This window comes from Enoplosus armatus, chromosome 13 (genome assembly GCF_043641665.1).
Source record: "Enoplosus armatus isolate fEnoArm2 chromosome 13, fEnoArm2.hap1, whole genome shotgun sequence".
Lineage (NCBI taxonomy): Eukaryota > Metazoa > Chordata > Actinopteri > Centrarchiformes > Enoplosidae > Enoplosus > Enoplosus armatus.
The window spans coordinates 7,548,068-7,569,915 of NC_092192.1; the positions used below are offsets into that span (position 1 = coordinate 7,548,068).

General features: G+C 41.9%; 1 protein-coding gene across 1 annotated transcript in view; it reads right to left on the reverse strand.

Moving 5' to 3' along the window:
• Positions 1–18,409, reverse strand: part of rapgef6 (Rap guanine nucleotide exchange factor (GEF) 6) — an 84,005-nt gene extending 65,596 nt beyond the window's left edge. The window contains exons 1-2 of the mRNA XM_070916716.1: positions 17,840–18,409; positions 16,419–16,436 (exon numbers count right to left, since the gene is read on the reverse strand). Of these exons, the coding sequence (XP_070772817.1) occupies positions 16,419–16,436; positions 17,840–18,409 (588 nt within the window). The remainder of the gene's footprint in view (positions 1–16,418; positions 16,437–17,839) is intronic.
• Between the last annotated feature and the right edge of the window lie 3,439 nt (positions 18,410–21,848).

The window sequence follows — 21,848 nt, forward strand, 5'->3', positions numbered from 1 at the left end:
AAGATAGGAACAAACATGAAGAGAGAAAGAGTGAGAGAAAACATGGGAGAAAAAAAAAAGAAAAAAGCAGAAGCTCAGAAAGCTCGGCAGAGAACAGGTCCCATGTTGGCAGCGGGGAGGGTCAAAGAGTTCAGCAGCAGAACATTTTGACAAGTCTTCCAGCAGTGGGAGGACGTGGACTGAGGTTGTGTTCCACCGGGATGAGCAGGACGTGATTTAAAGGGACAGTTCACCCATAAACACAACACTATAAAACTATAAAATGTAAGCAAGATGTTGAAAGCCTCTTAAAGACGGCAACGGACTGGTTTCCTAAGAGGAGACTATTCTAGCCCAAGCAGAGTTCCCTTTTTAAAGTTCTGTGTTGTTTATTAGACATGTAAATAAATCTAGGCCTCATAACTGCTCAGTGCGTCAGAAAAAAAGGCCCTGCTGGCCCCACGGGGCAGCTCCACTGGCCTACATTTCGCTGTCTGTCATCTGATGCCAAATTTCCAGCCACACGGTCAATATTTCAATAACTATCCTCTGACGTTAGAAATTAGAGCACAGGAGTATGACATGCTATATGGGCAAGACCTGCAGTTTAGAACAAACCAACAAAAGTGCCTAAATGACAAAATAAACAGTTTGCTTTCCATAGCAGTTCAGCCTGGAGGGTTATTCTCCAAGTGTGTAGTAAACAAGGCTGTAGAAAAGACTGTAAAAGCCTGTTGGCAGCTTCAGATTCCCTGTAGAGAAGTAAAACTAAGTGATTCATATGAATCTAACAACGGCCTGCTCACTACTTCTATGTCCTCTGATCTCTTAGATCTCCTGTAGTAAGTCGACTAGAGAAGTTTTCAGACCAAAATTACATTTATTTCCTAACTGGTGGGAAATGCATTTAATGCAAAGCTGCCATTACCTGCACTGGTGGCGCATGAGGCTGGTGGATCATTCAAGATGAATACAAGATCACTGCAGCGAGGATTATCACCAATCCCAGCCAGTGGAGGCCAGGAAAAACTATCAAAAGTGACTGACTTCTAGAGAAAATAATTGGCTGCCATTCTGAGAAGGCAGTCGATGATAAAATTGTGAAAACCTCTCGTGGAATAAAATCACTGCTTCAGAGGCTTTCTCTTACTCACTAATGTATTTGTTCTGTGTCTTTCCTTCTTTTCTCTCCTTCTCTTCCCTCAAATTTCAAATCACGCTCACGGATGACTCTATCTTTCTTCCCTTCCTCATCCCTCCTTCCTTGAGATCCCAGAATGAATTCACAAAACCTTTTCAGGGAATTAAAATCCCTTTGCAGACCACCTGCACACTCTGTCTTCCACTTTGCTTCTCTCCCGTCCAACCCTACTGCAGTGTTTTTGATTGCTACTGTACCTCCAGACAGAGAACACGTTACCTAATGGGAGGAAAAGGGAAACTTAATTAACCTTTGCAAAAAGGTGGGCTCATCACAGACGCAGACCAATTAACTATGGACTTCAAACAGGGCGAGCTGGATGAAAACCTCAGTGGATAAATTAGCTAGACTCATGCAGCTTAGATGGGCCAGTAATAACTTACAGATACAACAGTTCAATTTAGGCTGGCGCAAAAACGATTATAGAAAAAAGCTTTGTCTAATTTGCCTTTTACTTTAGGTTGTAATAATGGTTCACAAGCATTTAACTAATGGCTAAAACGTTGATGGGTAAACAAAAATGTTTCTTGACATAGTTTCACAAGCAGAGCTGAAATGATTAGTTGATTAATCGATTACTCAAAGGACGGAAAATGAAACAGTGGCTATTTTATTAATAATCGGTTAAGTGTTTTTCAGCAAAAATACCAAACAATCCCTTGTTCCAACTTCTCAACTGTGAGAATTTGCTTGTACTATTTGTGTTATGTGATAGTAAATTGATAACTAGGGACTGACAATAGAACAAAACAAGCTACATGATGGCATCAACTTGCGCTTTAGGAAATTGTGACACTTTTTTTTGACATTTTAGGGACTAAACAATTGATCAAAGTGCGTATTTAAGGTATCCTTATTCCAAAAATATCAATATTGCTATCAGCCTCAGAAATCCAGTATCGGTGAGGCTCTAGTCGTGAACATCAGAACTGTGGGTGTAACATGCCTGAAGGAGCAAAATCATACAGCATAAGTCATAAAAAATATCCCTTAACATTCATAAGATGAAACCGCAAAAAGTAAACTACTACAGAAAATGATTTACAAGGTTTTCATTCAGCTGCAGTGACATTAGACGCCTCGTCAGCAGTTAGCGTTCTGTACATAATTTGGATCACACATGAGATGGAGAGCAATAAAGACGAGAAATAAGGTATTTACGTTCTGTAGCTGCGTGTGGTTCAGATTTAATGTGTTATCTTAGACTGAACATCTTCTCACTTTATCCCCTTTCATCTCCAGGGACCTAATTATTACTTATCCTACTGACAGCATGTGCACACACACACACACACACAATGAAGACACACACACAATGAAGACAAACATCTCTGAGGCTTTCAGCACCCAGACAGGCGCTCCCAAAGAGACACACATAGGGATCTATACGATATTCACTCTGCTTGGACAACCAATGAGTCGTAAAGCAGAGGGGTCCTGGCAATTGTTGTCACTCCGCTGATTTTTTTTTAATTTTTAATCGTCCAGCCTTTTGGTGTGAATATTAACAACGGAACAAGAATCCACAAAAGTCCCATTTCATGCACTGTAGCTGCTTTCCTTGCATCATCAAGAAGTTCACCGGAGGCTAGGCTAACTCAGGCGGATTATTCTGAGCAACTAAAACTAGGACGTCAAACTGTTAATTATACACACGGCTACACCATTACCAGTCTACTGCTGGCTACTGGGAGCCAATAGACAGATTAGATGGATCAGATGGATTACACGTACAAGCATTCAAATTACTATTATCCATTTCAGAAACTAATATCGCCATATGTAGACGTATACACTATAAACAGTGCAACGTTTGTCACATCATCTGTCACTCAAATACTATACTGTCGACAAAAGTAAAAAAGATTTTAACAACACACTCCACAACCACAGGGGCATAGCACAGTGGCTTCTAAATATTATTTTTGGAAACCCTCAAATCAGTTTGGAGAGTAAGGAGTGTTGCAGCTGCTAGGAATAATAAAACATTGGTGCAAAGACATTATATCATTACATCAAAGCTCTTCAGTGACCACACAGAGTACAGTGCAATGTTTTGATATGTAGACTTCCATCAGGTTTACCCTCTCAGATGACTAAACGCTGTACAAACACGAGGAAGTGTGATTTATAGGGCCGTTTTTCATACACTTCCATATGCAGATACTTAAAAGCATGTCTTCTTGTCTATTGGGACACATCTTGTCTGTATACTGTGCAGGTGATTTTTTTGGTATTTAAATTCATCCTCCCTTACAGTGAAGGGATGGGAAAAGGCTTTGGCACGGTGCCAGCCGTTGTGGATATCAGCATTTTTCAGGATACAACAGTTAAAATTCAAATTGAAGGATGGCGCAAAGTATGAATGCATTTCGAAATAGACACAATAAACATTTGTCATATGCATATAAATCAAGCTAATTTTCTCTCCTTCTGAGTAACACACTCACACACACACACACACACACACACACACACACACACACACACTGAGGCGGCAGCATCCTAAGCCAGAGGCACTGGCCAGAAAAGGGATTACGACATCGCTTACTTTGGAGGACCACGGCTGCAAGCAGTTGGCATAGCAACGGACCAGGAAAGCCATTTCCACAGGAGGGAGGGTGCAAGCGAGGGGAAGTTTCCCCTCGTTCACCAAGAGATGAAGAAAAAAAATCAAAAAAGAAGTAAAAGAAGGGAGGCAAGGGCTGACGACGATATCTTTGCTGCAAGAAGAGAATTGTCCAGAAGGTGATTTTCAATGTCGCTACAGAAGGAGACCTAAAGTCAAGGCAGATCCATTTATATGTCAAGCTTTCTCTCTTCTACTGAAGCATTGAAAGGAACTGCAACAGAGAAGGTTAAAACACCCCTAATAAACCTTGAGTACAGGAAATCTGCCGAATATTCAAAACTGATCCCAAAGGGGAGGTTGCATGGTCAAAGATAAAGCCATCCCACTTAACATCCAAATTCAGTAGATTCTTCTGTTGAAAGTTGAATGCAGGAACTCATTGAGTAATTTTTGTCTTCTTCCAGATTCACTTTTCTTCTTTAGGGAAGCAGAGGCTCCTCTCCTCATTAGATGAGCCAGTGCTGGAGAAAGAGAGGAGCTTGTCTGTGCATCTGCAGCCCCCTGGGAAGAAGCCTCTTGCCTGGCTTAAAGTCATCCAAACAGTCCCCTTTCACCTCCCAAAAGCCTGGATCATTTGGCTGCAGCTCTCTTCTCCTGCTCATTCACTGTCTGCGTCTGTCAAACTCCTTCCTCTGTCTCTTTGCAACTCTTTATCTCTCTACAGAGCTCCAGCGGTGCATCTCCATGGCAGGGGCCAGTGATCCCGCTCCCTTACCCGGCTTCAAGCTCTCTTCCCTGGTTAGCGCTCACACCTCACGCCGGCAATCCTCCTCCCCCTCCCACCCTTGGAGAGAAGCTACCGTGGATAGGATGCTGCGCTGTGGAGAGGCAGCCGCTAATGGGAAACGGAGGAGAGAGTGAGAGCGAGGGAGGAGGGAGAAGGGAGGAGAATCCAGCTGAAAAAGAATGACATCACCTGTGCAGCGAGAGAGAGAGGGAGAGAGGGGATGGGAGGTGGCGTGCATGAGGCGAGAGCAAGCTGGGGGAAACTGCATTAGATGGATTGGCTGCTGAGCAGATGTGGATGAGAGAGAGAGAGAGAGAGATGGACAGAGAGAGAGAATGTGAAAGAGAGATAGAAAGGAAAGAGAGGGAGCATCTTTATTGATCGGCTGGTAACATAAAGCTGAGTGTATTGAGGCAACCCCCTCCCCTTTGTGAGCATAAATTACAAAAAAAAAGAGGGGGGGGGGGGGCATAAATCACGGAGCCCCTATCAGATACAACGACAGACGCTGGCGGTATTTCAGCGAATGTGAACAAGCGACACAATAGCACAAGCCGATAATGGGTCCCCCCCCCCCCCCCCCCCACAAAAAGCCCCTGTCTGGAGGATTTGCGACACAGTAGACAGGATTTGACGTATAAGAAAGGAACATCACGATCACAAATAAATCACTTGAATACAGCACATCAGTGAGCTAATAAAGGCATTAGGCTGTAAACTCTTAGAAGCAGACCTGGTTCTGACGGTAACAACAAATAATTACTGAGTGTGGTTTATCCCACTTGAGGTACCAGCAAAGAAAGTTAGACTGACAGAGAAGTATATCTAACTGTTTCTCTTTTTTTGACCCTTTCAACTTGCAATCTCCGAAACCAAACTGCCTAACCCCCCGTAAACACCTAGAGGCTACAAATACGCATTTCTCCCAGGAAAAAAAAAGGTATTTATCTCACAAATTAAAACAGAATATGAAATCTGTGCTTTCAATTTTTTTCCTCAAAAACAGTTCAAATCTGACACTACATGCAAGTTAAAATATCACTATAAAGTACTCAGTACCCTCAAAGGGAGTTACACAGTACAACCTCAGGAGTTGAAGTCCCTTTTCAAAGCATCTGTCATAACAACTTCTGTATAAAATGTAATTATTTTCTGGTTTAATGCAGCAACTGCATATTCTGCTTCACTTGGTTATCCTGAAGAGGTAAAAGAGTTTGATTTGCACAAATGTGAACACATGAACACCCTTCAAATAAAAGGTCTCTAAATCCTGAAAGATTTAAACAAATAAAAAAATATATATATCACATCTTATTTTTGGTGCTGAGCATTTCTGCTTTCCTTTCCTTCCTTCCCTCTTCTTCTGTTCCTCCTGCATTGACCAGCTTGTGTTTGTGACGTTTGAGAAAAAGATGAGAGAGAGGAGGCATGAATTGAAAGCAGAGACAATAGAAGCTGTCTGGTTGTTTGAACGGGCTGATTCTCCTCCAGCAGAGGAGAGATGCAAGCTCTTATTACCAGGCTCTTCAGAGAGGGGAGGATCTTTCTCACCCTCTCCCTTTCTCCCGTTCTCTCTTTTTGACCTCCCTCCCTCTCATTCAGTATCGCCCCCCTCCGCCTCTGACTACCCTCCTTCCTCCCTCTCTCTGATTTAAAATCCCAAATGTCTGCCTTCATCATTTTTGCCTCATATTAGCCGTTTCCTTTCCCCCCTCCTGCCTCAGTATCTATTCTGGTGTCAATCATTGTCTCATTTTCAGCCCCGCTCCCCTTTGAAGATCTCCTTTTCTCTCATTTTCATCAGCGGACCATCTATCCATCTACCTCTTCCCGTGCTCCCATTTTCACTCTCTTTCTGCTACCCTCAATTCTCTCTCCTCTCTGTGTGTGTGTGTGTGTGTGTGGGAAACCATACGCACCTCCCGACTAAGAATGACATCATCTTTTTACTCCGCAGCCAATCAGATGCAAGCACATGGAGCCCTGCCTTCAGAGGAGTGTTATGTACACAAGAGAGACAGACAGAGAGAGACGGAAATAGATAGGGAGACAGAGAGACAGATATATAGACAGAGAGAGAGACAGATATATACAGACAGAAAGACAGATGTTTAGACACAAAGACAGATAGATGTATAGACAGATAGACAGAAAAAGGGGGTGAAAGTAAGTTATCTTATAAGATTGTATTCAGAGTGTGTGTGTCTTAGTGTGCATTAACTACAGTCTTTCCCCTTTCGCATACTAGTATGCGCAGCACTACATCATTCCCTTGCCCTGCTGTCAAAGCCCCAGCCCTAATAAACATGCACACACACACACACACACACACACACACAAAAACACAGCTGCTGTGTTTGCCTTTTCAAAGAAATAAAACAAAGGCTAACTATGTGAGAGAAAACATTTCAAAAGAAAATCACGTCTCTAAGTTTGGAGCTTCTGTTGTGAAGCCGCTCTGCAGGAACACAGTGAGGCTGCTTAGAAGACCACTTTTGCACAATCGGCTTGTCTTAATACTAAATCAATTTTTTTAATTCAATATTTAGAGTGCACACTGATTAATTAATAACCACTAATTAAGTTACAAACCCAAACTTTCTTCATATGAGCGAATGTTTTGCTTTTCAATGATTGATGAAACACATTAATCATTCAGCCCATCCTATTTTACATCCTTTGAGCATGTAACTCCAGAAAACTTAATCTCTGCTGCACACTGATGAGTTTTACAGTTCAGGTGGTGGCAACAGCGATGTGTTTGAAATATTAGTTTTTTTGGAGGGGATACAAAGTGATCACTGGGACCTGGTGGGTCTGTAAAAGAAAATAACTCAGAATAAATTACCTCAGACAAAGAGCCAGAAGGACACAAAAACAGATGAAATTCAAACAGAGAAAACATAAAAAGAGAGAAAAGAAAGGATGGAGTCAATGTGACACTAATAAATACCAGACAAAGAAAATATCTCCACACATCACTGTATTGTAGCAGTTTAGAAGTATGTATCTAAATTAATTTTATTATTTTTATTTAATTACAAGAAACACTAAGTTTTATAGTAATTATATACAGAGTTCTATGTAGTAATGTGTAGCAGGTGTGCTGCATGATGTGTTTTCAAAACATGAGAGTTCAGAGGCGTCTCGCTCTGTGTGACTGCCCTGATGTTTTAGTTCAAACCGAAAAAGCAAAACCACACGTTCATCTGCATAATGTGTCTCAGCGAACGTTTACTGTGATCAGTACACAATGATGTGGGATCTGCCTGCAAAACACGTGGCAGGATACACGTCACACAGGAAGCACTTCCTGGAACAGTTTGTCTGCGAATGTGGGTGTTTGTGTGCAGATAATTATGGACAAGACAGAGAAAGAGAGGTGAGAGCCACAAATGATGACTTGGGAGAAAGTCAAAAAATGAAAGAACGCAAGAATCAGAGAACCAAAGTCGAAGACAGAGACAGAAAACTGAAAATTTGTGTAGAACATAAATGTTTTTGGAAAACATGACACATTCAGGCAGGCGCCGAAAGACAGGAAATGTGACCTGTCCAATTGCAAGCTGTCAGACAGACAGACTCACACACAGACAGTTTGCACTGACTAGACATACACAGAGCATCCTGTGTGTGTGGGTGTGTGTTTTGTGTGTATTGCTGACTGAGGTGTGACATGGCTCAGTGATTTCTGAGGGAGTCCTGTCTTTCTTTCGTCATTTGGCCTGGTGCTACTGGGACAATGGCCCCCCTGGGACACCACCCGCACTAAATTGTATACCCTCACATGCTTGCAGTGGTCAACTGCATTGTGTGTGTGTGTGTGTGTGTGTGTGTGTGTGTGTGTGTGTGTGTGTGTGGCTACTGCTCACAGCTAATCAGTTCTGCCAGGCTAATTAAAAAGAGTCAGCTGACTAAAGCCCCTGTAGCTCTGCAACACACGCATGTGCGTGCACACACACACACACACACACACACACACACACACACACACACACACACACACACACACACACAAACACACAGAGAAGTGCTGAGTTGTTAAAGCCCTATATTTCTCTGCTGGGTGACCGCACATTCAATGGACAGTTCAGAGTCACAGAGACAGTGTGCCTCTTCTACAACACAACTAATGAGGGGAGATATAAACCAGTGCTGCTTTGCATCATCAAATTGAGACTAGATTTTGATGTCATCCTCACAGCTACAGAACCGACAGATTCAACTGAAATTGAAATGACGAACGGTACATAACTACCACAAAGTATGTCAGTAGTGTTTGTATTTATTTTCACACTGAACAATGAGGCTTATGTGGATTTCCACTTTGGATGAGTTAAAAAGATCATTACTAAAAGTGAAATGACATGACTCCTTGTCTTCTGTAAGTATCATAATGTCACCTCACAGCAGGGAGTAGAGGGTTAAGTCCCTGTTAGTAAATATGGAGGTTCCAGTGTTCAAAGCCGAATATAATCTGATGGTTTCCTGTGTACAGTAGACGAGAACACAAAGAGCAGCAAGCCCCGCTCACACAAAAACATACAGGAACAAAGAGACAACTATGCGCTGACTGCAGCCATCTGATCACATGTGTTTGTGTGTGTACACACTCGGTGTGTGTTTGTATGTGTGTGTGTGTCTGTCTGAAGGACAAGACAGGAATTCCTGCCATTTAAACCAGCCCTTCCCTTTCCGACTGGTCCCCACAGAGAGAGACAGGGAGAGAGGCTCAAGCCCAGAAAAGCAAGAGATTCAAAAACATAAAGCAGGCTGTGGAAAAGGGTGAAAAATCATACAAAATAACTGCAAAGGTGAATAAGGCATTTGTCTCCAATATATTGGAATTGCACTCTTGGCCAATGACAATCATATTATGTTTTGATCTTCAACTGTAGCTGAAACTCCCACAATCAAACAATCATTCATGTGTCATTTCTGCATCCTAAAAAACGTGATAAGTGGTGTCTAATGTGACGCACATGATAGACAAACAAATGGAGATGAGTGGGTGATCTTGAAGATTAAGAAATAACACATATGGTCAGGACCAGAGTGAGACATATTGAAAGTGAATAAGAGGAGACAGTGAGTCAAAGACGAGCACGCAAGAGAGAAAAAAAAGTGAAGTGAGAGGAGCAGACTCCTGAATGAAAAATTTAAACAAACAGAAGGGAAGGGGGGGTGGGGTGAGAAGAAGGGAAAGAGCTGCCCACGGGATTTCAGGAGGTGAAGGAGAGGTAAGGGAGGAAGAGTAAAGGCTTTGTTTTTCTTCAGGATATAGGTTGTGTTTGTATTTGGCGCAAAACACAAGTTTATTTCCACTGTTAAGATGTTTCTGATCTCATGATCGGAGCCTTGTAGACAACATGAACCGTAGGCATCCTCATAGACCAAATTTCTGAAAATGCATAAATATGAAAGGAGAATATGATGTATGCATAGTATGTGTCTGTATGTCTGCGCATATTTCATAGAAAAACAGACAATTATATCAGACAGAGGCCCAAAACGGGGAGGATGAAGGTTGGGAAAAGGGAAATGGCAGGGAGGGAAGATGACGGGAGGGTAAGGGACAGAGGTAAGAGGAGGAGGGAGGGAGGGGTGAGGGAGGAGGAGGAGGAGAGAAGAAGCAAAGAGGAATATAGAGAGGGAGTTCAACAACGTTGTCATCTTAGTGCTGCTGATGTAATCCCTAAAATTAGCAGCAATAACAGCCGCAGATAGTGCCCCACTGGTACACTGCGCTGCCCAGCGTACTGTACTCTACACTCACTCATACACAGCAGGAAGTCTGCAGGGCTTTCAAAAGGCAATTTGAAGAACAAAATTTAAGACCAAAGCCGACAAACTGATGAGATTTGAAAAGGTCAGACAACACTAATGTACATAGTACATAAAGTCCCATTCTGTTTAGCAAAGCAAATACAATAAATACAATAAAATACAATACAATAAACATCTAAATTATTCCGAGAACGGAGCTCAAAGGAAGCTGCCACTGCATGTTAAAAATACCACCTTTCAAAACTGTATGTGTATATCATTTTTTTCAAGTCTTTTTCAGACTCTTTACAGACCTGTGCAGGTGTTTGAATATGTGCTCTGTGCATGAACGATGAATGCAGCAGGAGTCCAGCAGCAGGGCTGGAGCACTGCTGGGCGACTGAGGTCTGTGGTTTTGTTGGTTGTTTGAAAGGCATCAGTCCAAGACTGAGTTGAGTATTTTCAGCCTGAGTCACAATTTAAGGAAGTAAACAAGTCATTGATTTGCACATGATCGCTGTACTAGAGCCAGATGTTTGGATAAAAAATATTTTGGGCTTTTTGTCTTTGTTATTTAGCTTGTTGCCAGTTATCTGATCTATAGCTTTTCCCTATTTCCCTAAGCATAAACGTAGCATCTTGATGTAATCCACTGGTTTTTGCATTAAAAATGATGGGATAAGAATCAGTGGGGTGACATGAGGAATACTGTGCTTCTTGAAATTTTCTGTCCATCTCACTACACCACAACTTTTTTTCTATTTCACTTCAAAAACACCAACTTATATTCTTTGGCATTTATAAGAATTAAGTTTTTGGGACTTTTTGGGATCAGTATTTAAAGCAAAAATTTGGTCAAGATTCAGTCGATGTTCAAATTATTATCACACCGGTGTGGTTGGGTTCACCAATATTAAAATGATCACATATTTTGACACTGGAAAAGGCAACAAAATGAACTGTCAAAAGGTTTCTGCTTTACATCGGTTTGTCTTGAAGCACTGAAGTCCACCTCACTGACAGTCAGAGCAATTTAAAATAATGTCAGCTGGTCCTTGCAAGTACAATTAACCCTAGTTAGATCCATTCCTCCACTACGTCATCCTCCGGCCGCCCTCCCTCGCTCTCCTGTCGTAACCCCTCTTGACCCTGCCTTTCTCTCACCCCATCCTTCCCCCCTCCCATTAAATCCCCATCTGACCTTCCAACAACCTTCACCTTTCTGCCCCATCCCCTCCACCCCGTTGCCTCACCACCCCTTCTGCTGCATGCCCACTCATTTATTTTATTACCTGTCAACCCCCATTATCTTCCGGTCTTCATTTCACCTTCCTTTCTCCTCCCTCAACGCCTCCTCTCCATCTCAGCCAGCTCTTGGTCCTCCAGAGCCCCTCATGCCTACAGTACATATCCAGCTTTTCTTAATCCTTGATTCCTTATCACTCCTTCACTTCTTCCTGTCTGTCTGTACATTTCCATACCTTATCGATTATCTTTATGTTTACGTTACATTTATATAATTGTCAACTTTGCCTTCAGTCCTCCTTCCTCTCGTCTTTAGATTTTTTAAAAAGGTTATATTCGTGGCAGCTCTGCTTCACATGACATCAGAGAGGGAAAAGAGAAAAAGAGAAAAGGGGAGAGGACGTTTGACAAAGGTCAAAAATCTAGATCAAAATAAAGTGCCATTGCTAAGTCATGGTTTTCTTTCTTTGGCTGCTGAATCACCTGAATGCCGATTTGTTTTTCTTTGTTAGTCCTTGGTAATTGGTTTTAAGGGTTTAAATTTTTACTAGTTGACAAAAGGAAGAATAAGGAGGATCATTAGAGCATTCACACAATTTATTTGACATAATTTGCATCAATAAAACTAGAAACTATCATTGTCATACTCAAATATCCAATAAAATGATAAGGATACTCATTATAGCTATAATAATGCAGCTCTCCTTACAGTTGCACCATTTTCTGAGTGAAAACATACATTTTTTTGCTCTCATTTCTTTTCCTCCCCCCTCCTTCCTGGCTCCCTGTCTCTCCCAGGGGCCTTGCTTGGTCTAGCAGTGGCAGAGCTGGCTGGAGGCCCTTGGGGTTTAAGCTGGCCCCACCTGCATTCTGATAGAATGAGACCAGATGAGCTCAGGAATGGACTGGATGCATTAAAGCAGCAAGGGTCTTTAAAACATAAGCAGCACCGAATGTTTAAGCTCTGCAGAAGTACAGGGGAGATGAACAGCAAGACAGACTTACATAGAACCTACATACATCAGGATCCGAATATGAACACAGAGCTGAAAAAGTACTAAAAAGCCAGACACACCCAAACACTGAAAAAATAGTCACACGCACAGTTTTGCCAACACGCAGATTTTCAAAAACATGCACTCACACACACATTAATGGCAATGAAAATGAAGCCAGGAATATTACGGGAATGTTAACAGCTTCATCATTACATGATGCCAAGCAAAACTCTATAAAACTGACCGACACCAGTGAGCTCATTCCAACACAATCAGCACAGGAAATTGACTTTTTCTCAACAAACCACCACAATTGCTGGTGCTCCACAGATTTCCCAGACATGTTCACTGTTTAAGCTGCCTATTCAACATGAGGAGGCTAAGACCAACCAAGTTTACCTGCCAAAGTGGCCGGCAGAGACCAACTCCCCAGGGCAAGTCAAATTTACCAGAATTATCTGATAGTTCAAAAACAGCAACAACGCAAGTGCATCTTCCCATCATCCCATCCCAGATGACCTTCAAACCTGAGGGGAGGTTGAAAGAAGATGCAGAGTCATTTTTGCATTACTCTTCACACCAGATCGACACCATTATGACAAAGCATCTGTATGAGTCACACCTATGACTTGCACACTGCATGATGAACGCAACCTTAGACTTAACCTGATCGTGAGCAGCGACATTAGAGTAACCTGAGTAATGTCACTGCATGACGAGTACAGGCTCATCAAATTGAGCTGATATGACACCACCAAAGACAGCATCATCAAGGTAAAGTCATCACTAATGGCTCCCTAAAAATAAACAGGTCTTATGTGAAGTTAGAGTAAAAATTAGTGTATAGTATCCATCTTGTTTTGAAGTAGGCTATGGTGTTAAAGCCACATACACGACATACAACAAGCTTTTATATCTAAAAATGAAGACGATTACAAGCAAAAGTAGCCACATGCATGAGATTGAGAGTTCATTGTTGACTTTGGAAATAGTAGTTGACCAAACAACCTCACCAACAAGGCCATTTAGTAGCTGTTTCTGGAGCTTTCTATCTTCCTCAGCAGATGGACGATGCCTCCTCCACACAGAGGTCAGGTCCAGCCAAAGTAAGGTGCTACTAAGCATTTAGTGTCCTGGGGACTTCAGGGACGTTACCTGCTTGTTGGCTTCAGCCGTTTTCACCAGTTGTGATGCAGCTACCCTGCTCACCACCCATCATGTCTGACACGTGGTTTTGAAAATTCGAACAAATCTACCACTGTAGCCACTATGTCTGAAACTTACTTAACTGTAACAGAGCTAAAGGAAAGATACACATTTTAATATATACAACCAACAATGTTTTACAAACTAAAATGTTGTAAATCTGGCTAAAATCATACTATTCTTGAAATTCCTAACACAACAGTACACAACGCCCTTCTTCTAAATTCTTCTCAGTGTGTGGTGGGAACAGAGGGAATAAATATAATCTCTTCAAGGCTATTTAACCATCAATGGCTGACCCCAGCTCTCCGTGGGGCTCACTGCTGTTTCAGAACAAGTTCAGTGCAAAGATGTGATTTGTTGCTTCCTGTGTAAGAGATTTCCAATCAGTGACTAAACACGTCACCTACGTGATGTGCAGGAAATGTCTACAGCAAAGAGAGAGTTTACTCTTAGAAATCTTGCCTTGAGTCACTTTCACCAACCTCCCCCTCTGCCTAAAGGAATTTCATTACATGTTCATCGGTGGCTGATGATTTACATTATTAATGCAGGTTTGCACACTGAACTCGCGGGTGTCCCAGGTTAGCCAGAGAGGGGAAACAAATGCTTAAGTGTTTTGAGGTGGAAAAAAAAAAAAGGAGCAGACGTTTTGCCTGTAAGACAGGAAGCTAGCTAAGCTAACCACAGACGTTGCAAGAGACGCGGTGTTTCCGCTGTGTACCGACACTCGATTGCTTCAAAACAGGAGAGAGGATGCTGCTTCATGCTCAAGCACGTTCAAGACAAAGCTAGCTACTAAGCCACAAATGAACCCTGAAAAATATTCAAATCAAATCACTATTTTAAATATGTAAACATCTGTGTGTCTGTATTCACATAGTGTGTTACTGGCTTGTGTCTAAAATGCAGATGTATCAAACTCTGAATTTAGCACAACTTGGATCACTGAGACAGCTTAACATCACTTGCTCATTTTATTCTAGTGTTGTGCATACTGAACTATCTTGTGCAGATGGCTGAACCTGCATCATGTTAAATGAATGATCCTGGGGTGCCATGGAGCAGCCTGGCTGTCAAAGGCCTCGGAGCAGGTTTCCCCCTGCAAGGCAAATGAGATGATGGGTTCATCTGTGCTTGTCCAGTGAGAGAAAGACAGTAACCCAGTGAGGCATCTGATGTCTTAATGAAGTGACTTTGTCTGTGTGTCTGTGTGTGCATGTGTGTGCGTTGTTCTGTGTTCTGTGCAACGTGTGTGTGTGTGTGTGTGTGTGTGTGTGTGTGGTATGTGTCTGAGCCATTAGTGAATCCCAGTGGTTTGCATGGTTAGTGAGAGAATGCACAGGATCTTCTGTCTCTCGCCCCGCTGGAAGAGGAATCAGATTTCTGGATCAATGGGAATCAATCACAACCAGAGTCATCGCAGAAGGAGTAAAATAAAATAATAAAATAAAGCTTGATCTAATCAGCAGTTTGTCTTTCTCTGCCTCTGAGCATTAAGAAAAATGCATCCAGTAGTCCTACTCATTGGTGGGATTTGTAGGTAGAAGCTGTATTGTCTGTTTATTTTGTACTCAAGATACAAGAGATGCTACATTTTCTTCCCATTTCTGCACCATTCCTTGGACTCCTCTCAATTCATGGCTTCAGGAACTTAATTCACTCCAGGGCGAGCCATTAAGAGAGAGAGAGAGAGACACCAGACACTAGTGCACACCAGTGATAATGGATTACTGATGTCATTATGGTTTAATAAGGCCCCTAAACAACATCCTCTGATCCACTGCCAGAACAACTGTTCTCTTTGAGAGTGTGTGTGTGTGTGTGTGTGTGTGTGTGTGTGTGTGTGTGTGTGTGTGTGAACAATACACATTTAGAGCCTGTGTGACATCCACTCATTACCATTATATCATCACAAACCCTCAAGATACCTTGAAAAAAGTAAAGAAAAATACCACTCAGTGTCTTGTACAAAAACTATGGAGGTTTTTATGAGTTTTTTTAAATGCATTTTGCTGCTGTAACCAGTTATTTACCCCGTTGGTTTATTAATTAGAGAGAGAGGGAGTGTCTTTAATGGATCAAATAATCAATCAATCAATAAATCAATGACTTCTTAAGCATTCAAGAGGTCAAATGTGCCTTCATCATCCCCACAGCAGCAGACGCTGCTCAAGAACACTTGAACTTGAAAATTAAAAGTCTGCACAACCTGAACTCTAATCCAGAGATGTGTTCCAGCTTCATCTAAAAATAGAGCCATCGAGAGTCATGTCAAACCCGTCTTGCTGTCAGGTTTAAATGTCAAAACTGAGCACCTCATCCTCCATTTGTTAACCCATCAGTTGTTGTTGTTGTTGTTCCCAGCATGCATCTGTTTATTCCACAGTTAGCCCCCTTCCTATCTGCCACCCACAGTGTCATGTGCATGTGTGTGGCAGCCTCAAAATTACCCGCTTTTCCCAACGCTGCCTGTTTCTAAACAACAGGTGCCTGTACCAGGAGTGACTCACATACACATTCATGCACATACAAACACACACACATATAGGACAGACACATCAACAGAAAAATGTGGACAGATGTGGAAATAGTGCAAGACAAAAGGATGGAGCACAGATAGACTTAAATGTAGGAGAAGATTAATTTCATATCTCCTCTTACCTGGTTGTTGACATAATCCTGAAGACAAGAGACATCAACAGAAACATGAAACGAGAAGAGACAAAAACAACATACAGTCATAAAGGGACAGCATGAAAACCCTGTGTGTCTGTGTGTGGTGACAGTAAAATGGGTACAGGCTGGCATATCATATTCTTCTAATCCATATTCTCATTTAATAAAGGAGAAGTGAGCATGTTGAGGGCCCCATTCAGTCACTTAACAATGACCAGAGTGTAATACATGTCATTGCACTACAATCTCTTGAGTTAGGGATGTTTTCTTTTTGCTTCATGTGTCTCAAGCTCATCCTGCCTTCTCATCTTGCTCAAACTTAATGCAGGACTAATGTAACTCTCTGTATTTCCAGGACATTCACACTTGTTCTGGTCCTGCTTCTTTGCAGTAGTGCCATGCTAGCACACCGGAGCATTTAGCCTTTACAAAATAAATGCAGTCGCAAAAATGAATGGTGGGGGGATCCTGCGACGCTGACGGCTAGAAATGTAATTTAAAAAAGTGGAACAATCACCAAGAGACTACAGAGGCACGTCGGGTCAGCAGAGGACACTTTAAGCTCTCCATTAAGCCCCTTTGTAACACCCCAGGGAGCTTTGCATGAGCTGGGAAAAGTCTGTATGTGAGCTAAGTGCTGGAGTTTGTGTGTGTGTGTGTGTGTGTGTGTGTGTGTGTGTCTTTGTGACTGTGTGTGGCAAAGCGTGGCTTCTGGTGATTAGTCAAAACTGTAACTGACACACTGTTGGCCCCAGCGATCCTATCAGAGGGAGGGAAACTAAACCTCATACAAAAGAACAGACATACTCAGTTTCAATACTTTTCTTACACAGGCAAAACTTCTGCCACAGTGTCAAGCACCCTGAAGTGAGACCTAGTTTGTTTCTCCCTTCAAAACTCCATTTATATTGTATCGAAAATGTGTGTGACATTATATTATTGTTGCCCTTTATCTTCTCTGTGAGCACTCAAAGAATTGACAAGACATTGACAAGAATCTTCAGGACCACTGGGCAATAAATATAAACTGTCAAAAAGCTTTTTCTACCTGTTTTTGTTTTTTCCATCAGTACTTTTTAATCTTCATCATATTTTTCATCCAACTTGTGTCACTTACCACTGCTCAGACTGAAAACACTTATAAGTCAGGCTGTCAGCAAACTTTAGAAGATCTTTAACTTCTACCAAAGATTTATGAACTCTGAAAACAGCCTATTACTAAAACATATAACATCTAACCAGCTATGTATGTTCAGTGAAAGAAATCAAATGTTAAAGGGCATAAAGTGTAGTGTCTGGGTTAGTTCATACTGGAAGTTGCTTATTGTAATTGCAATACCTCTCACAACATATAAATACTAAAGAGGGTTTGCATCATCTGCTGATAGTAATGGTGTTACTCTTACCGTGTTGTAGCCAGTGGGTTCTTGGCCGTCTGTGATGAGTTCCCGCTCTCCCCTGGGGTTGACCCTCCTGAAGCGCCGCCTGGACCTCCGTTGGGATCCCTCTCTCTGCAGAAAACCGTCGTCCCCCTCGCTGCCGTTATCCACCTGCAATACACAGTCAACACCCTCCTCAGAATAGCAGCTTCTACGGGATTCGCACCCACAACCCTCGGGTGTGTGGGGACAGCTGGAGGACTGATCCTCACTGTTTGAGACTTGAGAGCATAGCTCAGAGCTGCATTTTAGTGGTTCAGGCTTTTGTATCTTAGGACCCAAGTTCAGATTTGTAAATTCCAAGTTCTGGTTCTCAGTTTCTGATTTCTGGTTCTTATAATCCAAGTTTTGGGTCTCAAGTTCCGTTAAGTTCTGAAAGTCTGAGTTGTGATCCTTGAGTGTGTTCCCTTCCTTTCTCTGTGGCTCTGCTTCATGCCCAGGAGTTTCAGAGATCTGGCCCTGCTCTTCTGCTGGGTCCTGGTTGAACATCCAGTTCTTCCAGAACGCAGAGAGCCGGTGCCAGCGGAGCACACTCATCCAGACGCAAGGACGGGACCAGAACAACGCATAAAAGCAGGAAATACCACGTGAGCGGAGAAAAAAAAAAGAAGCAGGGAAACACTTCGATACAAAAGATGAATAGAACTACTGCGTCCAAATTTTAAACAAAAATCCAAAATCCTGAGGGATCCCAAAACATTAGATCCTTTGGGGAAAGCATCCAGAGCAAAAGAAAGAATAGAACCAAATTAAATTCACAATGAGCATAAAAAAAAAACGAGGGTTGTCTCTCTTTTTGTCTCAGTTTTGGCGAGAGTCCTCCTCTTCTGAGGGCAGGAGAGTTCAAGATAAAGTTCAGCTGCTCAACACGTTGCATACTGACAGACTTACTCACATGCTTTCTTGCTCGCTCTGTCTCTCTCGCTGTCTGACACGCGCACAGAGCATACACTGAGCCCCCAGTTTCCTCCAGGAAACCGTAAATACACAAATAAAACAGCACACAGATTCCGGCCATACAATGAATTCCCCGTAGGCTTCTAGTGCCGGTCTGTTGTTGAAGGAGTCATTTGTTTTCTTTCTCCATTGCATAATGTTAAGTTTGTCAATAACCCTATTATGTTAGTAATGAAGAAATCTAAAAGAAATTCTAAATACGTAGAGAGGATCCGCTTTGCTACGATTTTACAAGCTACTTGGTTGTATTTTTTACTTGCTTCAACTTTTTTCTGTGTTTTTCTTCTTACAGCTGAATGTTTTATGATTGATAGTTAAAATTTTAGTTTTGTGCTATAGAGCAGAAATACCAACGAGATATTACAACTCTAACCCTTCCTGTTATGTTCTTTTCTCCAGTATTGTTTTCTTCCAAAACATGTCTGCTAAAAGAGTACTGCACAAACTAACCATTGCACTTTTACAACACTGTCGAACACACAATGGACAGTTTAAAAAAAGATTTGTTTCTTGTATTCTTTGAAAGGACAGTTGGTACAAAAGTACACATTATAGCCAGCACTTACAGTTATAAGTTCTAAAAGATAAAATGGCTACACAGGGTTTTGGTATGAAATCTTTCATATTTTTTCTTTGCCCCTTTTAACTTATAATGTGGTAATGTGTTTAGTATGGAAGAGTAAGATTTCGTCATAGTGAATGTACTCCACGTACAGTGTTTTTGTGACCATTGTGTTAAGACCTCAGATCAGTGAGGTGTATTTACAGTCTTACAAATACAGACCCATGATCGGCCTCAAAGAGTTAGGAGAAGATATGATGGCTGTGTTTGTGTGCTTGTGTTGAGAGGACTACGAGCTCATAGGACTGAAATTTGTTCTGTCTGTCTTCCCACATGTGACACACACAATAACACCCATTATACCTAAAAACCATGAAAAGACTAGGATTATATTTCTCAAAAGGCAAACCTCGCAGAGCTGTTTGATTGAAGACAATCTCATCGATCAGAAAACAGCTTTACAATAAAACCTTAGAGAGAAGACGGACCCAAAGATTTTCTGTCACAGCTGAAATGGGACTCAATAGCTGCTACGGGTTGAAACAGACAGAAGAACAACCTTGTGTGAGGGAGTTCTGCTGTAATACAAAGAATAACTACTGCATCGTGGGTAGTTTAGCTGTAATGGACTCTGAAACAACGGCATGAGGGATAGTTCAGCTATAAAATACCAAATAACGGCCGTAAAAGTGGCCGGTATTGGTATCGATGTGTCCCTTCTCATGGCAAAAAATGCCATCTCACCTCGTTTTAACGAGCCTCATGAGACAGACCGCCTGAAGGTAATACACATGAAATTCTTCGGTTAGAAGGTTAGAAATGTACAAGACTTTCATGTCTATGCTGTGACCATATAACCATCTTTTTGCCTCTCTGGCTACTTGACTGAATACAACCCCCATCTATCCCGTGACCACCAGTTCTGTCAGCCATTGAGAAGTCTTGCCTTTATGTTTCTGACTGACTGTCATGGCCATAATGTGACCATATTTCCTGTTTCCTCTGTCTATTTATATATAATATGTGTGTGTGACTAACTTCCCATCTACTCATTTGTCAGTTTACATTCCTCTCTGTCTATCTGGTAAATTGCCTTCCTGCGCAATCATCCCCTTTCGCTAACTTTCTTTTCTCCATTCATTTCTTCCACTACTCCCACTACTTACTTCCTTTCATTCCCTTCCATTCCCACCACACACACACACACACACACACACACACATACACACACACACACAGACTCAAAAACAACCCCACCCTGTCAGTCTGTGAATGTCACTCCTGTCCATCCTGTGACCAGAGTCATGACGACGGCCACAAATTACACTCCCTCTACTATTCCCATGGCCCTAATTAGCTGATTGGCTGCAATGCAGTGTGACTAGACCACAGTCCCTCTGCTCTTGTGTGTTTATGCGTTCATCTGGAAGTGTGTGTGTGTGTGTGTGTGTGTGTGTGTGTGTGTGTGTGTGTGTGCGTGTGTACAAGCTTGTTCATGTGTATTTGGTTTTCTTGTCATTTTTTTAAGACCTCAGTGGTTATCCAAGAATTCCTCCACTTTTTATTTCTGAAGGCATCATTGATGATAAGCGCTCAATGCTGAGGTGTTTCCCAGAAATCATTCGTCACTCGACCAGTGCTATGGTGTCTTTTTTTGGATTTGGGAAACTGCCACTGTTCTCTTTGTCTATTGCTACCCAGTTTTTATCTTATTTATTCCAAACAAGACGCTGCCTCAAACCTAACACGCAACTACTGTGTGTAAGAGGGATTTTCCCAGGAAAGTCTCATCTGAAAACTAAAAGCTTTCATCCACTTGGTGTAGGTTGAATGGCGTTAAACATCTGGCAAAAGTGTGATTTTATTCTATCTAGACATGTTGCAGATAGATACCCAATGATCACCTGCTTGCCCCAACCATTCATTTAGACAAAAGCAGAACCTTAATCAGATTAACATTAGTAGTGAAATCACTCGTTAGCCTGGAAAAGGAAGACCATGAACATGACCATGTGAATCTCTTGACATGAGATTGGCTTGACTTGACAATAAAAGTCCAACCTGCTTCGAAACTAGAATCTGTTGAAAACGTTATGGAATACTGTACACAGTTTCAAAATGTGCTGAAGAAGTACCTACGTTTTGGTCAGGCATTGAACAACTAACCAAATAATCTTTGAATAATAATTGAATAATCAGTCAAACAAAGCTAGAATATACCAGTCTTAATTTCTCTGAGAGGCTGAAATGTGTTCATGGGGGTTTCTGTCCATATTCTAAGCTGAGTGGGTAAACAACCGTTATCTTGTAGCATTGAACAACAATTCCCATTAGTCTTAGACAGAGATGCGCTGTTAAAGCCTCATGGGAGAAACTAGCCCAGCAGTGTAATAACTGCATGCGGTTTAAGACTGATTTTGCGTCTAAAAATGGGATTTTCTTTTTTGACAATGTCTA